The sequence below is a fragment of the Sander lucioperca genome, chromosome 21 (assembly GCF_008315115.2).
Source record: "Sander lucioperca isolate FBNREF2018 chromosome 21, SLUC_FBN_1.2, whole genome shotgun sequence".
Lineage (NCBI taxonomy): Eukaryota > Metazoa > Chordata > Actinopteri > Perciformes > Percidae > Sander > Sander lucioperca.
This window is the reverse complement of record NC_050193.1, coordinates 14,926,075-14,946,212: the sequence shown is the minus strand read 5'-3', so window position 1 is coordinate 14,946,212 and position 20,138 is coordinate 14,926,075. Positions and strand designations below refer to the sequence as shown.

General features: G+C 42.9%; 1 protein-coding gene across 3 annotated transcripts; it reads left to right on the top strand.

Annotated features, from left to right (window-relative positions):
• Positions 1–5,259: 5,259 nt before the first annotated feature.
• Positions 5,260–18,695, top strand: emp2 (epithelial membrane protein 2). 3 transcript variants are annotated; one of them, XR_004896174.1, is made up of 6 exons: positions 5,260–5,448; positions 15,921–16,210; positions 16,294–16,402; positions 16,508–16,648; positions 17,653–18,021; positions 18,081–18,695. XR_004896174.1 is itself a non-coding variant. In XM_031320868.2 (5 exons), the coding sequence occupies exons 2-5, from the start codon at positions 16,133–16,135 to the stop codon at positions 17,820–17,822; spliced, it is 498 nt and encodes a 165-aa protein (XP_031176728.1). In that variant the 5' UTR covers positions 5,260–5,448; positions 15,921–16,132; the 3' UTR covers positions 17,823–18,695. The 3 variants fall into 3 exon arrangements, 2 of the variants coding, with proteins under 2 accessions (XP_031176728.1, XP_031176729.1); XM_031320868.2 differs by having other exon boundaries at positions 17,653–18,695; XM_031320869.2 differs by lacking the exon at positions 5,260–5,448 and adding an exon at positions 11,052–11,175 and having other exon boundaries at positions 17,653–18,695.
• Positions 18,696–20,138: the final 1,443 nt, after the last annotated feature.

The window sequence follows — 20,138 nt, the reverse complement described above, 5'->3', positions numbered from 1 at the left end:
GTATTAAACTGATCACAGCAAAACTTTCCAGGTTGGGTAATTGTTCAGATTTGTGTTATCAGTTATCAATTCTTTGCAAATGAAAAGTCTCGATGTGACAGCTGTTTGACGACTCAGCCCCAGGGCTGATATGCTTTTAGAGATGGGTGTGGCCCTGGTAAACACAGGCCTTTTACACCTTCAGCTGAAAATTAATGCAAACTACTCTTGGCTATTCTTGGCACAGCGCAGTGCAACACATTCTCATGAACGGGTTTGTATGATATCGTATGAAAAGTAATGCACAACAATTTGGATGATATCCTACGAAATTAGGTGACAGCTGGCTGGTCACGTGACAACCGGTCACATGACAGTTAAGTTTAACGGTCTTTACAGTTAAATTTAGCAGAGAAAAGGTTGCTGTGAGCCATGTATCGGTCACTGTTAGGGGGCCGGTCGCTTCAGAGGCTATTGCAATTGTTATTGCTAACTAAAATGCTAGTTAACATTAGTAATTAAACTTAAACAGCTAATGTAAGTCAAAACTGCCTGCGAGCTTCTCCTGACTATACGGTAATTTCTCTACTGTGCGACGGAAAGTCGCGTGGTTATGACACAATCGTTAGCCTATTTTTACTAAAACTGCTGCTACGGGGCCATAACATGAGATACAAGGTAAAGGAGCCTTTACATTGTCGTGTTTCTTTAGAAATTTAAAAAAAAAAATTTAACTTTAAACGCTTCAGATGTAAAGTTATTCGCTGTCAAAGTGACGCCAAAATGAATGGCAGTCAATGGAATGCTAATGGAAGGTGATGGATTGTTAGCCTCAGACTCTCCCCATAGGAGGTACACTTTCCGGATGCTCGCTTACTCCCTTGATTTTAGCCAACAAAAGATAGTCATTATGCGGCGATGAAAGAAAAATGATCGGGGTTTGGATTAAAACACCGGCCCCCTGGGGCAGTACCAGGACATGAACATGCGTTTCCTGGGTAAACGTCTTGTGTTTTCCCCAGGACTCAGAACTCAGCTCCCCCGCATGAAAGCACTCCATTTTATAACCTACCCATCCACCCTGACCTTCTCCCTATGCAGACCAGAGTGCTGTTATACAGCAGCAGTCAATGTGGTGCATACAGCAATAAATACATGGAATACATATGAATTACAGTGCATTACTTTTAGTAGCTATATGTACGAATGGTTAATGAGAGCAGCCTGCGCAGTCTTGTCTTCCCTGTGGTGGCAGGCTAATTTAGTTATACCTTTGGACAGAGACATGCTAGCTGTTTTCCCTGTTTCCAGTCTTTGTGCTATGCTAAGCTAAGCTAAGCTAAGCTAAACAGTTGCTGATTGTAGCCTCATATTTACCGAGCATACATGAGATTGGTATCAATCTTTTCATCCAACTCTCAGTAAGAAAGTCAATAAATCGATCCATCCAGCCATCTTCGTCCGCTTATCCGGTGTCGGGTCGCGGGGGGAGCAGCTCCAGCAGGGGACCCCAAACTTCCCTTTCCCGAGCCACATTAACCAGCTCCGACTGGGGGATCCCGAAGCGTTCCCAGGCCAGGTTGGAGATATAATCCCTCCACCTAGTCCTGGGTCTTCCCCGAGGCCTCCTCCCAGCTGGACGTGCCTGGAACACCTCCCTAGGGAGGCGCCCAGGGGGCATCCTTACCAGATGCCCGAACCACCTCAACTGGCTCCTTTTGACGCGAAGGAGCAGCGGCTCTACTCCGAGCTCCTCACGGATGATTGAGCTTCTCACCCTATCTCTAAGTGAGACGCCAGCCACCCTCCTGAGGAAACCCATTTCGGCCGCTTGTACCCTGGATCTCGTTCTTTCGGTCATGACCCAGCCTTCATGACCATAGGTGAGGGTAGGAACGAAAACTGACCGGTAGATTGAGAGCTTTGCCTTCTGGCTCAGCTCTCTTTTCGTCACAACGGAGCGATAAATTGAATGTAATACCGCACCCGCTGTGCCGATTCTCCGACCAATCTCCCGCTCCATTGTCCCCTCACTCGCGAACAAGACACCAAGGTATTTGAACTCCTTCACTTGGGGTAAGGACTCATTCCCTACCTGGAGAAGGCACTCCATCGGTTTCCTGCTGAGAACCATGGCCTCAGATTTAGAGGTGCTGATCCTCATCCCAGCCGCTTCACACTCGGCTGCGAACCGATCCAGTGAGTGCTGAAGGTCACAGGCTGATGATGCCATCAGGACCACATCATCTGCAAAGAGCAGCGATGAGATCCCCAGCTCACCGAACTGCAACCCCTCTCCACCCCGACTACGCCTCGATATCCTGTCCATAAATATTACAAACAGGATTGGTGACAAAGCGCAGCCCTGGCGGAGGCCAACCCTCACCTGAAACGAGTCCAACTTACTGCCGAGAACCCGGACACAGCTCTCGCTTTGGTCGTACAGAGATTGGATGGCCCTGAGAAGAGACCCCCTCACCCCATACTCCCGCAGCACCTCCCACAGTATCTCCCGGGGGACCCGGTCATACGCCTTCTCCAAATCCACGAAACACACGTAGACCGGTTGGGCATACTCCCAGGCTCCCTCCAGGATCCTTGCGAGAGTAAAGATCTGGTCCATTGTTCCACGACCAGGACGGAATCCACATTGTTCCTCTTCAAGCTGAGGTTCGACTATCGGCCGAACCCTCCTTTCCAGCACCTTGGAGTATACTTTACTGGGAAGGCTGAGAAGTGTGATACCCCTGTAATTGGCACACACCCTCTGGTCCCCCTTTTTGAAAAGGGGGACCACCACCCCGGTCTGTCACTCCTTAGGCACCGTCCCAGACTTCCACGCAATGTTGAAGAGGCGTGTCAACCAAGACAGCCCCTCCACACCCAGAGCCTTGAGCATTTCTGGACGGATCTCATCAATCCCCTCCATCTCTGCCTCTAACATAGAGGGCGTATTAGTCGGATTCAGGAGTTCCTCAAAGTGCTCCTTCCACCGCCCTATTACCTCCTCAGTCGAGGTCAACAGCGTCCCATCCTTACTGTACACAGCTTGGATGGTTCCCCGCTTCCCCCTCCTGAGGTGGCGAACGGTTTTCCAGAAGCACCTTGGTGCTGACTGAAAGTCCTTCTCCAGGTCTTCTCCAAACTTCTCCCACACCCGCTGCTTTGCCTCTTTCACTGCAGAGGCTGCAGCCCTTCGGGCCCTTTGGTACCTTGCAACTGCCTCCGGAGTCCTCTGGGATAACATATCCCGGAAAGACTCCTTCTTCAGTCGGACGGCTTCCCTGACAACCGGTGTGGAGTCCCCCACTGGAGCCCCATGCAGGACTCCACTCAAGGTCTCCAAGAAGGCCGAATACTCCGAACTCTTGTTTGGTGCATATGCACAAACAACAGTCAGAGTTTTCCCCCCCACAACCCGCAGGCGTAGGGAGGCGACCCTCTCGTCCACCGGGGTAAACTCCAACGTAGCGGCGCTCAGCCGGGGGCTTGTGAGTATCCCCACACCCGCCCGGCGCCTCACACCCTGGGCAACTCCGGAGAAGAAAAGAGTCCAACCCCTATCCAGGAGTATGGTTCCAGAACCGAGACTGTGCGTAGAGGTAAGCCCCACCAGATCTAACTGGTAGCGCTCCACCTCCCGCACCAGTTCCGGCTCCTTCCCCCACAGAGAGGTGACGTTCCACGTCCCCAGAGCCAGCGTCTGCTGCCCGGGTCTGGTCCGTCGAGGCCCCTGACCTTCACTGCCACCCGTGTGGCAGCGCACCCGACCCCAGCGGTTCCTCCCACAGGTGGTGGGCCCATGGGTTGGAGAGATGGATGCCACGTAGCTTTTTTGGGCTGTGCCCGGCCGGGCTCCGTGGCAAACCTGGCCACCAGACGCTCGCTGACAAGCCCTCCATCTGGGCCTGGCTCCAGACGGGGGCCCCGGGCTTCCTCCGGGCAAGGTCACTCCATTTCGTTTTTTCATGGGGTTTTTGAACCATTCTTTGTCTGGCCCCTCACCTGAGACCACTTTGCCTTGGGAGACCCTACCAGGAGCACAAAGCTCCAGACAACACAGCCCTCAGGTTCACAGGGACACACAAACCTCTCCACCACGATAAGGTGATGGTTCCCGGAGAGGAAGTCAATAAATGCATTTACTAAAATATCAAACTATTCCTTTCACTATCTCAAATATTGTACGATGACTTAAGACTTAAGACTTAGTCAAAACCACATTGATCGCATATTGTACCAAAATTACAAAACTGTGACAATCCAAAAAGGTAAAATGATGGGACAGAAAACATGAAGATTGGGCTTGTTGTAAAGTCTGGAGTACTCGAGCAATCTGACCAAATATGTTCTTGTGTGTAAGAATGACAGTGGAAAATGCCGTAAAATAAATGAAGTGCAACAGCTGGTGGGGTTTGACAGAGGGTAGAACTTTGATTGCAGAGAAGCTGGAGATGAAAACAAAAGAGGGACAGAACATTTCTTTTTCTTACAGCCTATGTTGATTGCTAATTGCTCTAACCTTTTCATGAATGTGTTTTGTTGTAGACATGAAACCATGTGGAATCTAAAAAGTGATATGTCTTACATTTCTGGCAGTTGAAAGAGAATACCTGTTTTAATTATAACGAGCTATGATAGCCAGCCAAGAAAAGAGAGAAACACAAACTGACCTCTTTCAGTGCTGCCCACCCTGATCAGGGAGGTGTGGTGCAGTAGCACACCACAACAATAAAAAAAGGAGTATTCCCAAGTGAAAAGGAAAATTACTACTCCACTAACACCCTGATCCACTTCAACCTGTAGGCTAATATAAATGAAAACGTGGAGAGAAAAAAATGGGAATATTATTCATAAAATCATGATAATTTTGTGCAAAACCTCATATTCTCCTGCTCCTTTTCACCTCTCCATTTCTCTTTTATAAACATTTGCCCTTTTGCTCCCTTTTCACTATTCTTTCCAGACTGTATTCCTTCCTCTTCTTGACTTTTCATCCCCTTTTATCCTTTTCATTTCCTTTTGTCTCCATCTCCGTCTGACCTCTGCCGTTTCTTGTCTGCCAAAACGACTTTTAAACTTCCCCTTTCATTATTTTTTTATTGTTACTTTTATTCGCCGAGCCCTAAACTCACACACACACACACACACACACACACACACACACACACACACACACACACACACACACACACACACACACACACACACACACACACACATTTTCGCATATTAAATCTCAAACCACACCCAGCTCCAGCCCTCCAGCCCTCCCACGCGCGCTCTGGACCGCCTTTACAGAGAACGTGCGTTTCAAACATTTTTTTGAGACTACCAGTGAGATCTCCAGCTGCCGTTTTGTCACGTTTGACGGCTGTTTTTTTCAATTTATCGTCCCTTAATTTATCTTTTCACATACACACACACTGTCACATCTGGAATCCCACACATCTTCACGGTCTATACTCGGTAAGTAAATGAAGTATTTTTAGTTTGCATGTTGTTTGAATGCTGCACGGAACTTTTCTCTATGGGATCCCCACTTTAATAAACCAATAACACTATTATAGTGACTAAATGTCTTTGTGGTGAGTTTTATAGCCTACATATTCCTGCTATGGGATATTTTAAACAAGCCACTCTAATAACTAGTAGCAATATTTGGTGCTCGGTTTGGAGATTTGTATAGCATATCTTTAAAAATGAGGATAGGTTTAGCCTATTTTGTTTGATCATTCATTATCAAATATCAGAGTCGTTTTAAGCCTTTGCTGCCGTGCTTCCCCCTGCGGATATTTTTACACAGATCGTAACTTTGCTGCGTTGCTCCAAGTTTCAGACACTGGAAATGAAAGGGGCGTTGTCTGCCACCAGTGTGTGCGTGTGTGTTTTGTGTCTGAGTGCTGTGAATGAATGTTTAGTGCGTTGCGAGGGAATATAAACAAACTATTTGCTATTTTTTTCAATGGACACAGGAAATGTGTGTGTGTGTGTGTGTGTGTGTGTGTGTGTGTGTGTGTGTGTGTGTCATAGGTACTTTTGAGTGTATCTGTTGTGTTGGATCCATATCTAGACATAACACTGAATTGATGGCACTTTGTAGGCTTTCTGTAAGCATGTCCATATGGTAACACTAAATTATAATGATGTTCCTATAGATTAGGGATTTTGGAGTTCCATAGGATTATATGAGTGTAAGTGTGTAATTGAACTGAACATAATCTGATTATCATAGGTAAATCTGTTCAGGTCCCATGTTAAGCACATTATTTGCACTATAATGTTGAATACAGCTGCCCCTATCTTGTATTGTGGACTGATTTGCACCTTACTTTTGATGAGGCAGGTGATTACTGTTGCATAGATATTCCCTCCATGGGGCTCCCTCTTGTGGTTGAAAACAACAACCTGGTCCAGGGTTTTCATGGTTAGAGGATAATGTATCATAATAATGTTCATACTGGGCTGCAGAAATAGAGACTCATTCTCATCAGGCAACGTTTGCATGACAGAGAATGCAATCTGAGGAAAGCACTGATATTATGGCAATAGTCTGAAGCTTATACTGTCATATATTATGTAACAATCTATCGGAAAGTAACTTGCATCCCACTGTTGACATACAGTTATAAACTATTGCACACAATGCATGATTAAAAGGCAGAAAAGGACGAAAAAAACAATAGAAGGAAGATTATGGACCCATTCAAGTTACTCATGGAAACTGCAGCTGAACATGAACACCAACACTGATTTCACACATGTTGTTCTTGTGATGCTGGTGACCTCCACCCCCCTCCCATCTTATAATATTACATTACATCAACTCTTGGGGCCCTATCTTGCACCCAGCGCAATTGACTTTGTACACCGACGCAAGTATCATTCCTATTTTGCACCTGACGCACAGCGGACTTTTCCCTGCACAGACTCACGTCGGTAAATTAAGGAATGAATTTGCGCTCCCGAGGGCGGTTTAGCAAAAAGAGGAGGCGTGTTCCGGCGCAAACGTTCCCTAGTGCTATTTTGCAGTTTCAGAAAACAGTTCCGCCACAGACCAGGAAAAACCTAGTCTAAAGTCAGTGACGCGCATACACTTTGCTTCTCTCATCTCACGGACCCAGCAGTTCCCATTTTTGCAAACCATACATAAATACAAGGAAAAATATGACCTTGTTTTACACAACATTTCCATGAATCATGGATGTGTTGATGACATAAATGAGGAAATATTAGAGGATTTAAGGAGATGTGATGTTGAACTGCATGTGCCGATGCCACTTAACCCAAATGCCCCAGCAGCAGCACGGGAGAGGAGAGACAGAAGAGCTGCATCGTCTATAGTGAGGAAATCTCAGTCTAATGTTAGACTACATTGCAAAAATATCACCATGCATTCATAACCTCGTGATTCAGTGAGAGTGAGCCCAAAACATCGGAAAGTATGTTTTTTTGTGTATTTACATTTTGACAAAAAGAAAAATCAATAGCAAACGTCGGTCTCCTCGGCTGTGAACCGCTCCTGGCGTGCGCCCATGGACGTATTAAGAGCGTGCGCCTAGCAAATCCTCCATTATAATAGCAATCCGCCATGGAACAAGCGCGCCTGCTTTTAAAGGGAATGTGAGATAACGCTCTGATTGGTTTATTGCATGTTACGCCCAAACCACACCTATGAGTAATGTAGCTACCTCAGACCAACCCATTTTAGATTTGCGAGATCCGCCCACAAAGCTACTTGCGTTAGGCGTTTGATACTTGCGTTTCAGATCGTTAAAATAGGGCCCTAAGTGTAAAAGTTCAAACTAACTAGAGTCTTGATGACACTGCAGACCATCTTCTCTTCTCTTCTCTTCTCTTCTCTTCTCTTCTCTTCTCTTCTCTTCTCTTCTCTTCTCTCCCAGCTTTTAATTTACTGTAATGAGGCCCACAGTCATCAAACATACAAATGTGTGAAGTAATGTGTTAAACGACCACTAATAAATAGCTAAATGTGGAAGCTTTTTCCCACCAGAGTTGAGCTTTACTGAAGGCTTGTGGCGGACATAATAGCCTGTAACTGAAGTTTGATCTGTCCAGTGGCTAAATTCTCCTCAAGCAGAAGTCATTTCTCTATGCGAAGTATTTGGACAGTGCTGCACCCTTTGTGCTTCACCTTCTGCCCCTAACTATTTTTGATGTGACGTGACACAACAAGGCATGGACATTTTAAAGGCAGGGTGCAGTGTTAATTCAAAAGTATTTTCAGTCACACTGAAGTAGCAGGAGGAGAGAGGTGTGTGATATTTGATAGGAGGATTAGTCAGGGGTGTGAGGTTCTAAAACGTGCTGACAGATGAAAACTTTCAGGGAAGAGGTGTGAAGTGACAGAGTGGAATAGAAAAAAAAGGAAGAGAATGGGGACCTGATTAACAAATGAAGATGGATGTCTGTTATGTACATCTCTATCAGATGTTTCTCAACTTCTCTCTGCCATGTGGGAGTCATTACTGAACGCTGTCACTTTAGGAATGTGTGTGAACACACACGCACACACACACACACACACACACACACACACACACACACACACACACACACACACACACACACACACATTTCACCAATTTCACACACACCTAACAAACCAAGCGTCCAACATGAAAGAATTCCTGCGTCAGAGGGAAGTCTTTAAACACAGCAGGAAAACAGTTGTGTGCATGTGTGTGTCTGTGTGCTCATTTGTCATGTCACACACACACACACACACACACACACACACACACACACACCATATTTCTTTGCAACAATGTATTCTTCATTGGGCAGTACAATGATTATCCATTCTCCTGGTATTCAACAATACTCATCATAGCTCAAATATTTATTTTAAAGCCAATGTAGAATAATGTTCTTACTAATTGCAGATAAATATAATAATAATGTAAAAGGTTTCCATAAGAGACCAAGTGTGTTTGGGTGTATGCTTATTTAGCTTAAGCCATAACTATAAGATAGTTAGGATCACAGTGGCCTTGAGCAAAGTACATTGAGTAATAATAAGTGAAACAGGAGCAGAATGTACCACTTCACATGAGAGCAAATGAAGACGAGACATAATACAGTCTGGCGGGTGTTGTGTAAAGATAGCAGTCCCGGTGCGGAAGAAGAATAGGGGGCCCAAGAAAGAAAGTATGAGAGATCGGGGCTCACGAGGTCTGACAGGCTAGAGATACGTGGACCGGCTCTGGCTTTTTGTCTGTTGCTAGGGAAACTGAGTCTCTGCATGCTTTCTGATCCCACAGATCTGTGTATTGAAACTCTGATGCTTGACTGATTACTGTAAACGAATGATTTAACTTTATCTTATCGTCTTATTTGGCTCTTGCTTAGGATCAGTGTAATTGCAATTTAACAAGTGCACAGGGATATACAGGTCTTTTATTTGGAGTCAGACACATTGTCCCAAAAGGGGGGACACAGAGGAGGAAATCCCCAACACCAGCGATAATGTAGAGGGACTGATAGATTTTGGGGTTATGATAAAAAGATCTAGAAAATGTCAAGTTATTACGCTTGTGTTGCCAGTAATAAAACAGCCTCATGACCAGTTTGAAACGACAGTGTTGTTTGGGTTGTGAATGCATCATTTGTATGCACTTTATAATCCATTTTCCACGTTTTAGAAAGAACGGTCCACTCTTGTCTTAGTTAGAGTGTGCATAGTGAGAAATAAAGTAACAGTGTTGCATTAGGATGTGAATGTCCTCATAAAATGCCAGAGTTAGCCTGAGCCTTCTCCCCACATGAGATGGTCTAACCTCAGTGACCTCAAAACTATCGTGCATTTGGGATATACTGGTTTTGTTCTCCAAATGCAATAAAAAAGGCTGTGTTTCTTGTCTGCATTTGGAGGAGACACATGAAATGGTACAGCAATGTTTGTGCAATATTTGGCCAAAAATTGTGAACAGTGTTGGATCCAGCCTCTGAATTGGGACACAGCCACCATGGCTTATCCTCTGGTGACACCCTCAAGCCAAACTGTCAAATATTTGGCTTTCTAGTGTTAAAGGTGTGCAAATAGCAAAGTTGTCCCTGCATCTTTCATCCAATTTTGCTTTTTGCTTCACAAGCTTCTTTCAGAGTTGCAGGCAGCCAGTTATAAGTTCATAATGCAATTCTGAAGAAGAATAAAAAACACTTGGCAAAAGAATCCTGACTCCTAATTGACTGACTACTGATAATTCATGCATGAAAGGGTTACAACCAAAACTGTGTGTGTGCATCTGATCTGTGCCTGTGGGTGTCTAGTGTGCTCATCCTTAACAAAACTTTTGTTTGGCTACTGGCTTCGCTCCAGGGAAGAAAGCCTTTTGTGTTTTCTCTAAAAATAAGCCTTGGCTTGGATATTCCTGTTGTGTAAACACACACACACACACACACACACACACACACACACATGCACACACACACACACACACACACACACACACACACACACACACACGCACACACACACACACACACACACACGCGCACACACACACACACACACACACACACACACACACACACACACACACGCACACACACACACGTCAACTGTTACGACCTTATGGAAGAAATATAAAGCGAGGTGTCAGTTAAAAATGTTGCATTAGTTGGTGGTTTGGAGGAGGAAATGTTGCATCTAGAGTCACAACTTAGGACCTCATAAGGGGCCAGAGGGCTCCACTGGAAGCCTTCTTTCCTTTTCTCTTCCTCAATTAGTTTTTCCATGGCCAAAGACAGAAAGAGAAACATACAGTGAAAGAGAGAGTGGGACAGTGAGAGAGACGGGGGAGTGAGATACAGAGGCCCAGTTAAGTCTGTGGCTTTGTGTTTTATGAAAAGAGTAAAAAAAGGACATTACACCAGGGGAGGGAATCAGTCGACACAAACACACACACACACACACACACACACACACACACACACACACACACACACACACACACACACACACACACACACACACACTTACAACGAGTCCCCCAGCCTCCTATTATAAGGCTGAGTGGAGAGGAGGAATGGCAGCCTGTTTGTCAGTGTGCGTGTCAGGCGAGGTGTCCGGAGTCTGACAGAATCAGTCTACCTATGTGATTACACAAAACTACAGAATTTCTTATTTTATCATAGTCCAGATTACTTTATTAATGACCAGACTGCTGTATGGTGAGTATAGGATTATATCTAACTTGGATAATGAAGTTTGTAGCTTGTTCGCTGATTGACTTGCCACAGCTGAGCTTATATCTATTATGATAGATAAGGCACGAAATATCTGTGTTATGCATACCAGACTAGCGAGGCTAATATATACAGCATGCACGCAGCTATGTGCTCTGTGCGTATATGTGTGTCTGCAGCTGTTGCCTGGGGTCAGAGGTAAGCAACAGTGCTTTCACACTTTACTATCAGCACTGAGTGAAACCTCTGCAAGCTAAACCCGTTCCCATGGAACCCCGGGGAATACAGGCCTCCACATTTAGGTTAATGTTTGTGTGCATTTGTCTGTTGAAAATGGTAGCGAAAAAGAGAGAGAGAGAGAGAGAGAGAAAGAGGACTAGTTTTCAGAAGTAATGGAGTATAGTGTTTGGTTTGTTTCTTCACAAAAATAGATACATTACTCATTTTAAAAGTATTATTTTGCAGTATTATATTATGTTGGCTCAATAAAATAAAAGTAATGGACAAAGGAATGGTTCATCATCCACCCACACGAAGAAAGAGATGACAATAATAAATCAGCATAATTGTAGTTTTAGATAATTTCCCTTGTATATGATCATTACAGTTTGGACTATCAAAGCAGTAAATCTATAAAAACACACGCAAAGGAGAATGTATATATAATTTACAAGAGAATGTATGTGTATGTCAGTCAGTCATCACCAGGTTTTATGTATGTGGTCTATGCAGTTTGAATTAACTTGAATTATCTGAACTGTGTCTGTGAGTCTATCATTTTTGTAAGTTTCTTAGCAGGCTATATGTTTTTGGTTTTGGGTAGCTTATATGTACGCGTGTATACATTAGAGTATGTGTGTGTGCGTTTATGATCTTGTTTTAGTTATTCTCGCTTCCCTCCATTCCCCTTCAAAGGGGTTCCTTTTCTCTCTCTATCTCCCCCTCCCTCTTCCCTTCATCGTCTCTCCACTGAGACGTGAAAGCAGCTGCAGATTAAATCAGATCCAGCTGTGTGTGTGTGTGTGTGTGTGTGTGTGTGTGTGTGTGTGTGTGTGTGTGTACATGTCTAGGAGATTGCTTGCTGCTTTGAAGATTTTTCTTGCTGGTCAGATTAGACTCAAATACCATAGAGATGCTTTGCAATGGATGTAGTGAATTAAATTGCTGGTCCTTTACCTTAGCTTTCCTGTCTTTCCAACTCTGTCCCCTACACTTTTTGCGCTAGCAGTATTGCACTATTAAAATGTTATAATAGGCCAATTTTCTCTCTTGCTAGATTTAGAAACTTTTCAGACCCTCTTTCAGACTTCAGACTATCAGGGGAAAAGCGAGATAAGCCTATGTTTACATATGCCGACATAACCACTAAGCTTTATGCAAATGTTACACAATTACATCACCAATATGCAAATGAGTGTATGGCATCATCTGGCAACTCTTAGTGATGTTTGGAGCTAGTGCTAGCTATTTTCATCGGAAAAGAGTTGGCAACAATGGATGATGTGGCTAAGCTAGGTTTTAATGGCGCTGCTCTTGGCAAGGTGCTAGCGAACGCTGAACAAGACATTTTTAGTTGACCAGTTGTTCCAATTAACTTTGATGAAGTGAAAACACACTGTGAGAGGGTCAATGTTTAACCCTCCTGTTGTCCTCGGGTCAACTTTGTTTTTTTTTAAACGCTGAAAAAAGTGACCAAAAAAATGTGATAAAGTGACAAAAAAAACATTAAAAACATTGGCAAATGTGACAAAAATTGTTAAACAAAAGTGACAAAAAAACATTGGAAAAAGTGACAAAAAAATTGCAATAAAAGCAACAAAAACCTCGAGAAAAGTGTAGAAAAAGAACAACAAAATGTTGAAATTTTGACCCAGAAAAACACAAAGACAAGACAAGACAACACAAGGGTTAAGACAAAAACATGGACAGCACCCCAAAACAAGTTCACGGCTATTTCAATGTACACAGTGCCATAGATATGCATTGCTAATGCATCATCATCTGTCCTGATTGACAGGTCGGTGTGTAGCCACGCCCTAAAGCATCCCCTGCTATAATTGTCTGTTTTAAATGGGACAATCATTTACAAAATGAACATCATGCTATATGAACAAGACTTGAAACTAGCGATTGAGACCATAAACTCATTATGAAAATGTTTACTGAAGTGAGAAGTAGGGTCATTTTCTCATGGACTTCTATATGAGCCGACTTCTTATTGAAACCAGTGGAGTCGCCCCCTGCTGGAAATTAGATAGAATCCAGGTTCAAGGAACTTTCTGTACACATTGTCTTCAATTTTCGGACCTGAAAGCTCTGTACATTATTCTTTTGTCTGATCAAGAGATTAGAAAAAACTATTGCTGTTTACATTCCCTTCTAAAAAAATCTAAGTGCATAGCTTACATTTGATGTTTCCTCACCTCGTTTTTTACTATTTACCCTCTTGCCCCCTTCCCCCAACTCAGTCACACCCCACAGCCACATTCAGTCAAAAAAGCTGCGGCCTGCTTCCTGTCAGGGGGGAGAGGGTGTTTTCACTGCGACTCCATTTTGGCGGAGAGGACTAATTCCTCTGCTGTCTGACTTTTTGTATATGTGTGTGTGTGTGTGTGTGTGTGTGTGCCCCCAAATCCTTCTTGTCGGTTATTGGCTGGAACACTGTTTGTTATATTTCGTGGTGCACGTTGGCGCAGTTTGTTTTTGTTGCCGCTGAGCCTGGGCTGTCTTACATTTTTTTTTCACAGTGTGTTCAGGGGACAGGCAGCTAGCGGATAGTGAGAAGATGTTTGCTGTATGTGACAAAAAATGTTGTAGCCTAAAAAACACGTGACATCGCTTAGAGCACCTTTAAAAGCGGGGCTGGAAAAGTTTAAAGTGATTTGTCGGAAAGAAATGTATTCTAGATTTCAGAATCTCTTCTTGTGTGATTATATTTGTAGAAGTATTAATGTTAAACAAAATTATGATAACAGGGCATTTTACATGCTGAGCAAAGCCCTTTGACAAACAAGGGTTTCTGGAAGTATTTGGTATTTTTAATGGATTTTCCCTTTAAGATAATTCTTATAGTGTATGTGAACAAAAACAGGAAAGAAACACAAAAACAAACAAAATACTGGCCTGGATATCCCTACGGAAAGAGTGCACATACAAAATCAAGGCCTCAGTAGACGATTATATCTTAAGCGGAGGCCCACGGACCTGTTCTGAGCGTCAACAGTGTTTTCTGAAGCCATACACTTCGGACATTTGGATTGTGTTATAGTGCTACAAATACCATGGTCATGCTGCAAAAAAACAAAGAAATAAGCATTTGACCCAGCACCTTAAAGGTCCCATGGCATGAAAATTTCACTTTATGAGGTTTTTTTTAACATTATTATGAGTTCCCCCAGCCTGCCTATGGTCCCCCAGTGGCTAGAAATGGCGATAGGTGTAACCCGAGCCCTGGTTATCCTGCTCTGCCTTTGAGAAAATGAAAACCTCAGATGGGCCAATCTAGAATCTTCCCTATATGACATTATAAGGGGAAAGGTTACCTCCCCTTTCTCTGCTTTGCCCGCCGCCCACAGCTGTCCAGAGAATTTGGCCCGCCCATGAGGAAATAGAGCTACAACCTTGACCGCAAGCTGGTCAAGGCCACACCCCCATTCTCCACCTTGCCCCCCCCTCTCTCCTCCTCAATGGCATTTAAAGCTACAGACACAGAAATGGCACATCCTAAGGAAAGCTCATTGTGGGACTGGCTCTAGTGGCTGTAATTCTGCACCAATTAAGGCTGAATTTCAGGAAAGAGACTTCAGATACAGTATTAGGGGACCACTAAGGCCTATATAAAATCATCCAAAAAGCAACATGTCATAGGACCTTTAAGTGCCTTTGGTTGATTCACAGTGACCCTTGACCTCTCATGCATCATTTTTGGCATTTTGATGCTCTAGCATTCTTGGCACCATTGGATGTCATTTTCTGCTAATGCTGCTAACATAGCATGTTATATTCTGATCTACTACACTGACTGAACCGAGCACAGACTGCCCATTTCAAACAGTCAACTGCTTGCTTCCATCAACAAGTCATAGTCAGGATTAAGGCCTTCAATCACTGCAGAGTAAACAGCACACTCCCACATACTGTACTCCACATACAAACACTCAACCACACACATGGTTTGGCATACATATAGACACAAGATACATGCTTCATCTCACATCTCAGTAACATTTTCTGTAATTTGAGATAAGACAAATATTTCTCTCCGACAGATTCATTAACCCTGCATTCTTCACAGTTTGAAAATGTATTCTGACAATTGGTTGCAGATGTAATAGTTGTTGTTAGTGCATATGGTCTTTACCTGATTTGCCTTTACGCTATTTCCTTTTAATTTATTTTATTCCCAGTTATTTTTCAATTTGACACAATTCAATAAATAATAGGCTAATGAATATATTAACTCCAATTCATAAAACAGCAGAGATTGACTTTTCCCTTTACTATCCTTTACTTAAAAGTGGTTGCAGAAAAGTCAAATTAGTAAATATGAATATACTTCCTGGAGTTTATCATGAGCGGTTTTACAAATTTGGGGCCGCCAAGTACCGGGAAGTAAACCCTCTGCAATTGTTTTATCTATGTGTTTGATGTATTCTAATAACACACAAGGGATTAATCTTTCCTGTATTTGTGTGTGTATTAAAGTTTTACATATATGTTGTTACCAACAGATTCCTTTTATGTGAATGAGCGTGATCCACTCCTGACTATCAGCCTGCAAACCAGCAGCATAAACACACAAGCAAACATCCAACAGGAGTGTCATCCACCAAAAGCTGAAAGGTACATTCTGCGCATTGACAACCAGCCAGCGAGAGACACAGATAGCTACTTCTGCAGCCTGTAAGATATTTAACTGGCCTGACCAAACAGAAGGGCAGCCATGTTGATCATCTTAGCCTTCATCATCCTCTTCCATGTGGCTGCAGCCATCCTCCTCTTTGTTGCAACCATTCACAATGTGAGTATAAACCAAGAATGGTCACAGAGCAGGGCAGTGCATTTTCATCATTTTAACCATCTCTATGTTCTTCCCTGATTTAGCGTTGGTGGGTGGTGTCGCCAGCCGGACGTGATGTGATCTACGCTGACCTGTGGTACTCCTGTAACTCCACCTGCTATCCTGTGGAGAACAGCCATACGGCTGATGCAGGTAAGACAGTGTGTAGCTATGTAATTGATGTGTGTGTGTGTGTGTGTGTGTGTGTGTGTGTACGGTAAGTGTGTATGTAACACCTCCTTTCTCCTCTTTCCTCAGCCTATCTGCAGGCCGTCCAGGCAACTATGATCTTGGCCACCATCTTCTGTTGTGTCAGCTTCTTTGTCTTCATCCTTCAGCTCTTTAGGCTCCAACAGGGAGAGAGATTCATTTTCACATCCATCATCCAGCTACTGGCCTGTGAGTGACGTGCGCACACACACACACACACACACACACACACACACACACACACACACACACACACACACACACACACACACACATCACACTTGTCAATGCAGCTTTTCAATTTTGATTCAATTTTATTTATAGTATCACATCATAACAGAAGTTATCTCAGGACACTTTACATAAAGAGTAAGTCTAGACCACACTCTATAGTTTACAGAAACCCAACAATTCCCCCAAGAGCATGGATTTGGTGCGACAGGGGCTTTTGTGACTACTGTTTTCGCTTACTAGCCATTACCAACTTGGTTTTTCTGTGCAGTGTCGGCAATATTTGAGTCCCAGCCAAAGTGTTAGGTAAAATGTGTAATCTTCAACTTTCCTCATATTGATGGAAAGATAGCAAAGCCTTCACACTCATCGTTTCACCTTGTGGTAATGTGGTATCCAGCATTTTAGTAAAAATGCCATCAACTTACCAAAAGACTTGACATCAAATATATTGTTCACTGTATTCACGTTGTCAACCAGGACAGGTGCAACCCTGACAGCAAGTAAACAATGGAAAAGTGTAAAAAGCTTCTCAACCACTAACAAATGCGGTTTCATTATAATATACACTATTCATTTTAGGAAATTAAAGATTTCAGCTTTAAAGCAATATGTTCTACTTTAGCAGCAATGCGCAGTTGGCTATGGAGAAGGCTTTAAGTCAGCCCTTTCAGATTGTAGCTGACTGTTGCAAGGAAATTAAGCTAGTCAGCATTACCTTTGGACAAAGCCAGGCTATCTGTTTCCCCCAGTTTCCAGTCTTTGTGCTAAGCTAAGCTCACCGGCTGCTAGTGGGTGGCATCAATCTTATCATAGCAAGAAAACAAATAAGTGTATTACTACTATTCTTTTAAGTGGCACCAAGTGGCTGCAGGACACAACTGGTTGAATGTTGTAGTTTAAATTAAATTTCCTCTTTAACTAACAAGTGTAATTTCCATCCTCCTCTCTCCTCCTCCCAGCTCTATGTGTGATGATCGCAGCGTCCATCTACACGGCTCAAAAAAAGAGCTTTCATGTGCCCAGTCTTCAGGAAGGCTCCTACGGCTCCTCCTATGTCCTGGCCTGGATCAGCTTCCCCATGACTCTCATCGGCGGCCTGATGTACCTGGTGCTCAGGAAGCGCAAATAGATTTGATGGGCTTGAGGCACAGGCCCGCAAATATTCAGAGATATAAACAGGAACACTTGGACACATTTGCAGACAAACATACACTTTGCCTTAACAAACATGCACCCAGTCTCTCTCTAACGCTTAGATTGTATAAAACCCTTGGAGATAAAGAAATACATGTACACCACAAATCCACATTCATTTCCAGTCTCAGGTTTGGAACCAGGCAATTCACCCATAAAGCGCACATTTTTGTCCACCTTACACACTCAAAACGAAAACCCAATAATCACACAGCTTTCTCCTTCCTGGTGGTATATTGTTCTCACTGAATGTACTCACAGAGATGCACGAGGACTCGTGCAGGAGTGTGTTCATTTGACGAGCTGTGCTATACACTTTTTGTTGTTGATCAGAATGCCTCAGAAACACTGCTGACAGTCGACTGGATAGTCTTTGTATTCATGCATGACAGCCGCTAAATATGTTTCTGGAAACATTTAAGGTGAGAAATACACCATGATTCACATTTGATCTGCAGTATGAAAAGTGTAGTCATATTTTGCCAGCTAGGTCAACTGTGCTGGATAGATTCATTTTCATGGAGTTGAGGTCAAATCTAACACAAATGCACCACACAGGCGCCTCGCTGCATTCAGCACTCACTCACTGCTCTGCATAGAAAAGGCCCCTGAGGCTCTTTGCTGCGTTTAGTGAGAACATGCCTTCGCTATCCTCTTCTAACTTTCCCCCTGAGCCACCACACAATTGTTCCAACATACTGATTTGTCTCTTCCTCTTGTTTCATTGTGTCCTGCTTCCCACCTACCAACTCCATTCATAGGAACCTGTCTGAAATGTCCAATCACAAAGGATAAAAACTGAAGACAAGTGGGAAGATATGTCTTACTAGGACTTTCCAAAGGGTCCATACTTTTGTTTGTGAATTTATTTTGTACATATTAGCTGTGTGTATAGTTCCGGTAATTGCCCAAAACTTTTTTTCTAAGACTGAAATACTAAAGCTATATATAATAGAAAGAAAAAGAAAAAAAGAGAATCTTATGTTAACCATAGCATACAGGAAGTGTAGTCAGGCACTAGTAGCGGTATAATATGTAGGATCTTAACACGTCGTTTGTATTCTTCTGTTACTGACTTGTGTTTTAATAATGAAAAAGGAACCAATGTGCTGTGATATTTGGGATTTTTAAATGACAACATAGGAAGATGCAAACTTGAACTAAGAATGAACATTTCTTTGTTATTATTATTATGCTTTTTTGTTCACAGCTTCACTGAGAAAAAGGCAAAGGCTATTTATTGTTTGAAACCACTGTTGTGTATTTTAGCATCGTGTGACTGAGGATGTATGAAGTAATTGAGTCTTGCCCTCTCTGGCTGGGCTACTGTTTATTTGGTCCATTACTGAAACATCTCTATCGCCCCTATGCACATGTGTGCTCTTTAACAACGATAAATGTGGGTAACCCTTTACTTGAAGGTATCTACATAAGAGTGGCATGACACTGTCATGAACACATGAACCCTAACCGTAACTCTAACCCTAACCATAACTTGTCATGACAAAAACTGAATGACACTTACTAAAAGAAGCGTTATGTCATGAATGTTTATGACTGGTTTATAATGTTTATGACACGTTCTTGACAGTGTCATGTCACTCTTATGTAAATACCTTCAAGTAAAGTGTAACCTGAATGTGTTACTGTACTGTACCTGCCACCAATTCCCAGTATGACTTTCAGCTTAAAAATTGGACTACAGAATCTGGTAACTTACTACTCTAATAATGAAGATTCAGGGAAAAGAAATGGAAGTGAAGATTTTGCTCTGCTATCTCAAGACGATACTTGAAAATTATCAAAACAACCTATTGGAGGCCAAGATTGTGATGTTTGTCGTTCAAATGTTTTGTGAAGTTGTCATCTTAAGAGTGTTTCACTAAATAATAGGCTAAGTCTCCTGTTTGCATGCGTGTTTTCGTCTTTCAGCAGATCTCGTTTGAACTTATATTGAGATGAAAAGTGAGTTGCTGCAGTACAACTTTGGGAGGTTAAATATGGTTTATTAAAGATTAGGCTGGTTGGATCTAGTTGGATTAGTTGGATCTATTTGGTTTAGCTTTGGTGATTTCAAAACATATCTAAATTTAAAAAAACTTGGACTTAAGTTCCATGCAAACTCTGTTGCAGATATTCAGCGGCAGTCACCTCTAAAAGTTGAGAGCCACTCTTGATTTGGAATTGGAAATGTTTTGGTTTATAGCTGTGATCATTTTCCTGTAGTCTCTTTAACATGTATGTCAATGTC

Bases quoted from the DNA above. Each gene is read 5' to 3' on its own strand.
- emp2 (XM_031320868.2), top strand. From the start codon at position 16,133: ATGTTGATCATCTTAGCCTTCATCATCCTCTTCCATGTGGCTGCAGCC. The intron at 16,211-16,293 runs GTGAGTATAAAC...TCCCTGATTTAG, and splicing joins TTGTTGCAACCATTCACAAT to CGTTGGTGGGTGGTGTCGCC. The intron at 16,649-17,652 runs GTGAGTGACGTG...TCCTCCTCCCAG, and splicing joins CATCATCCAGCTACTGGCCT to CTCTATGTGTGATGATCGCA.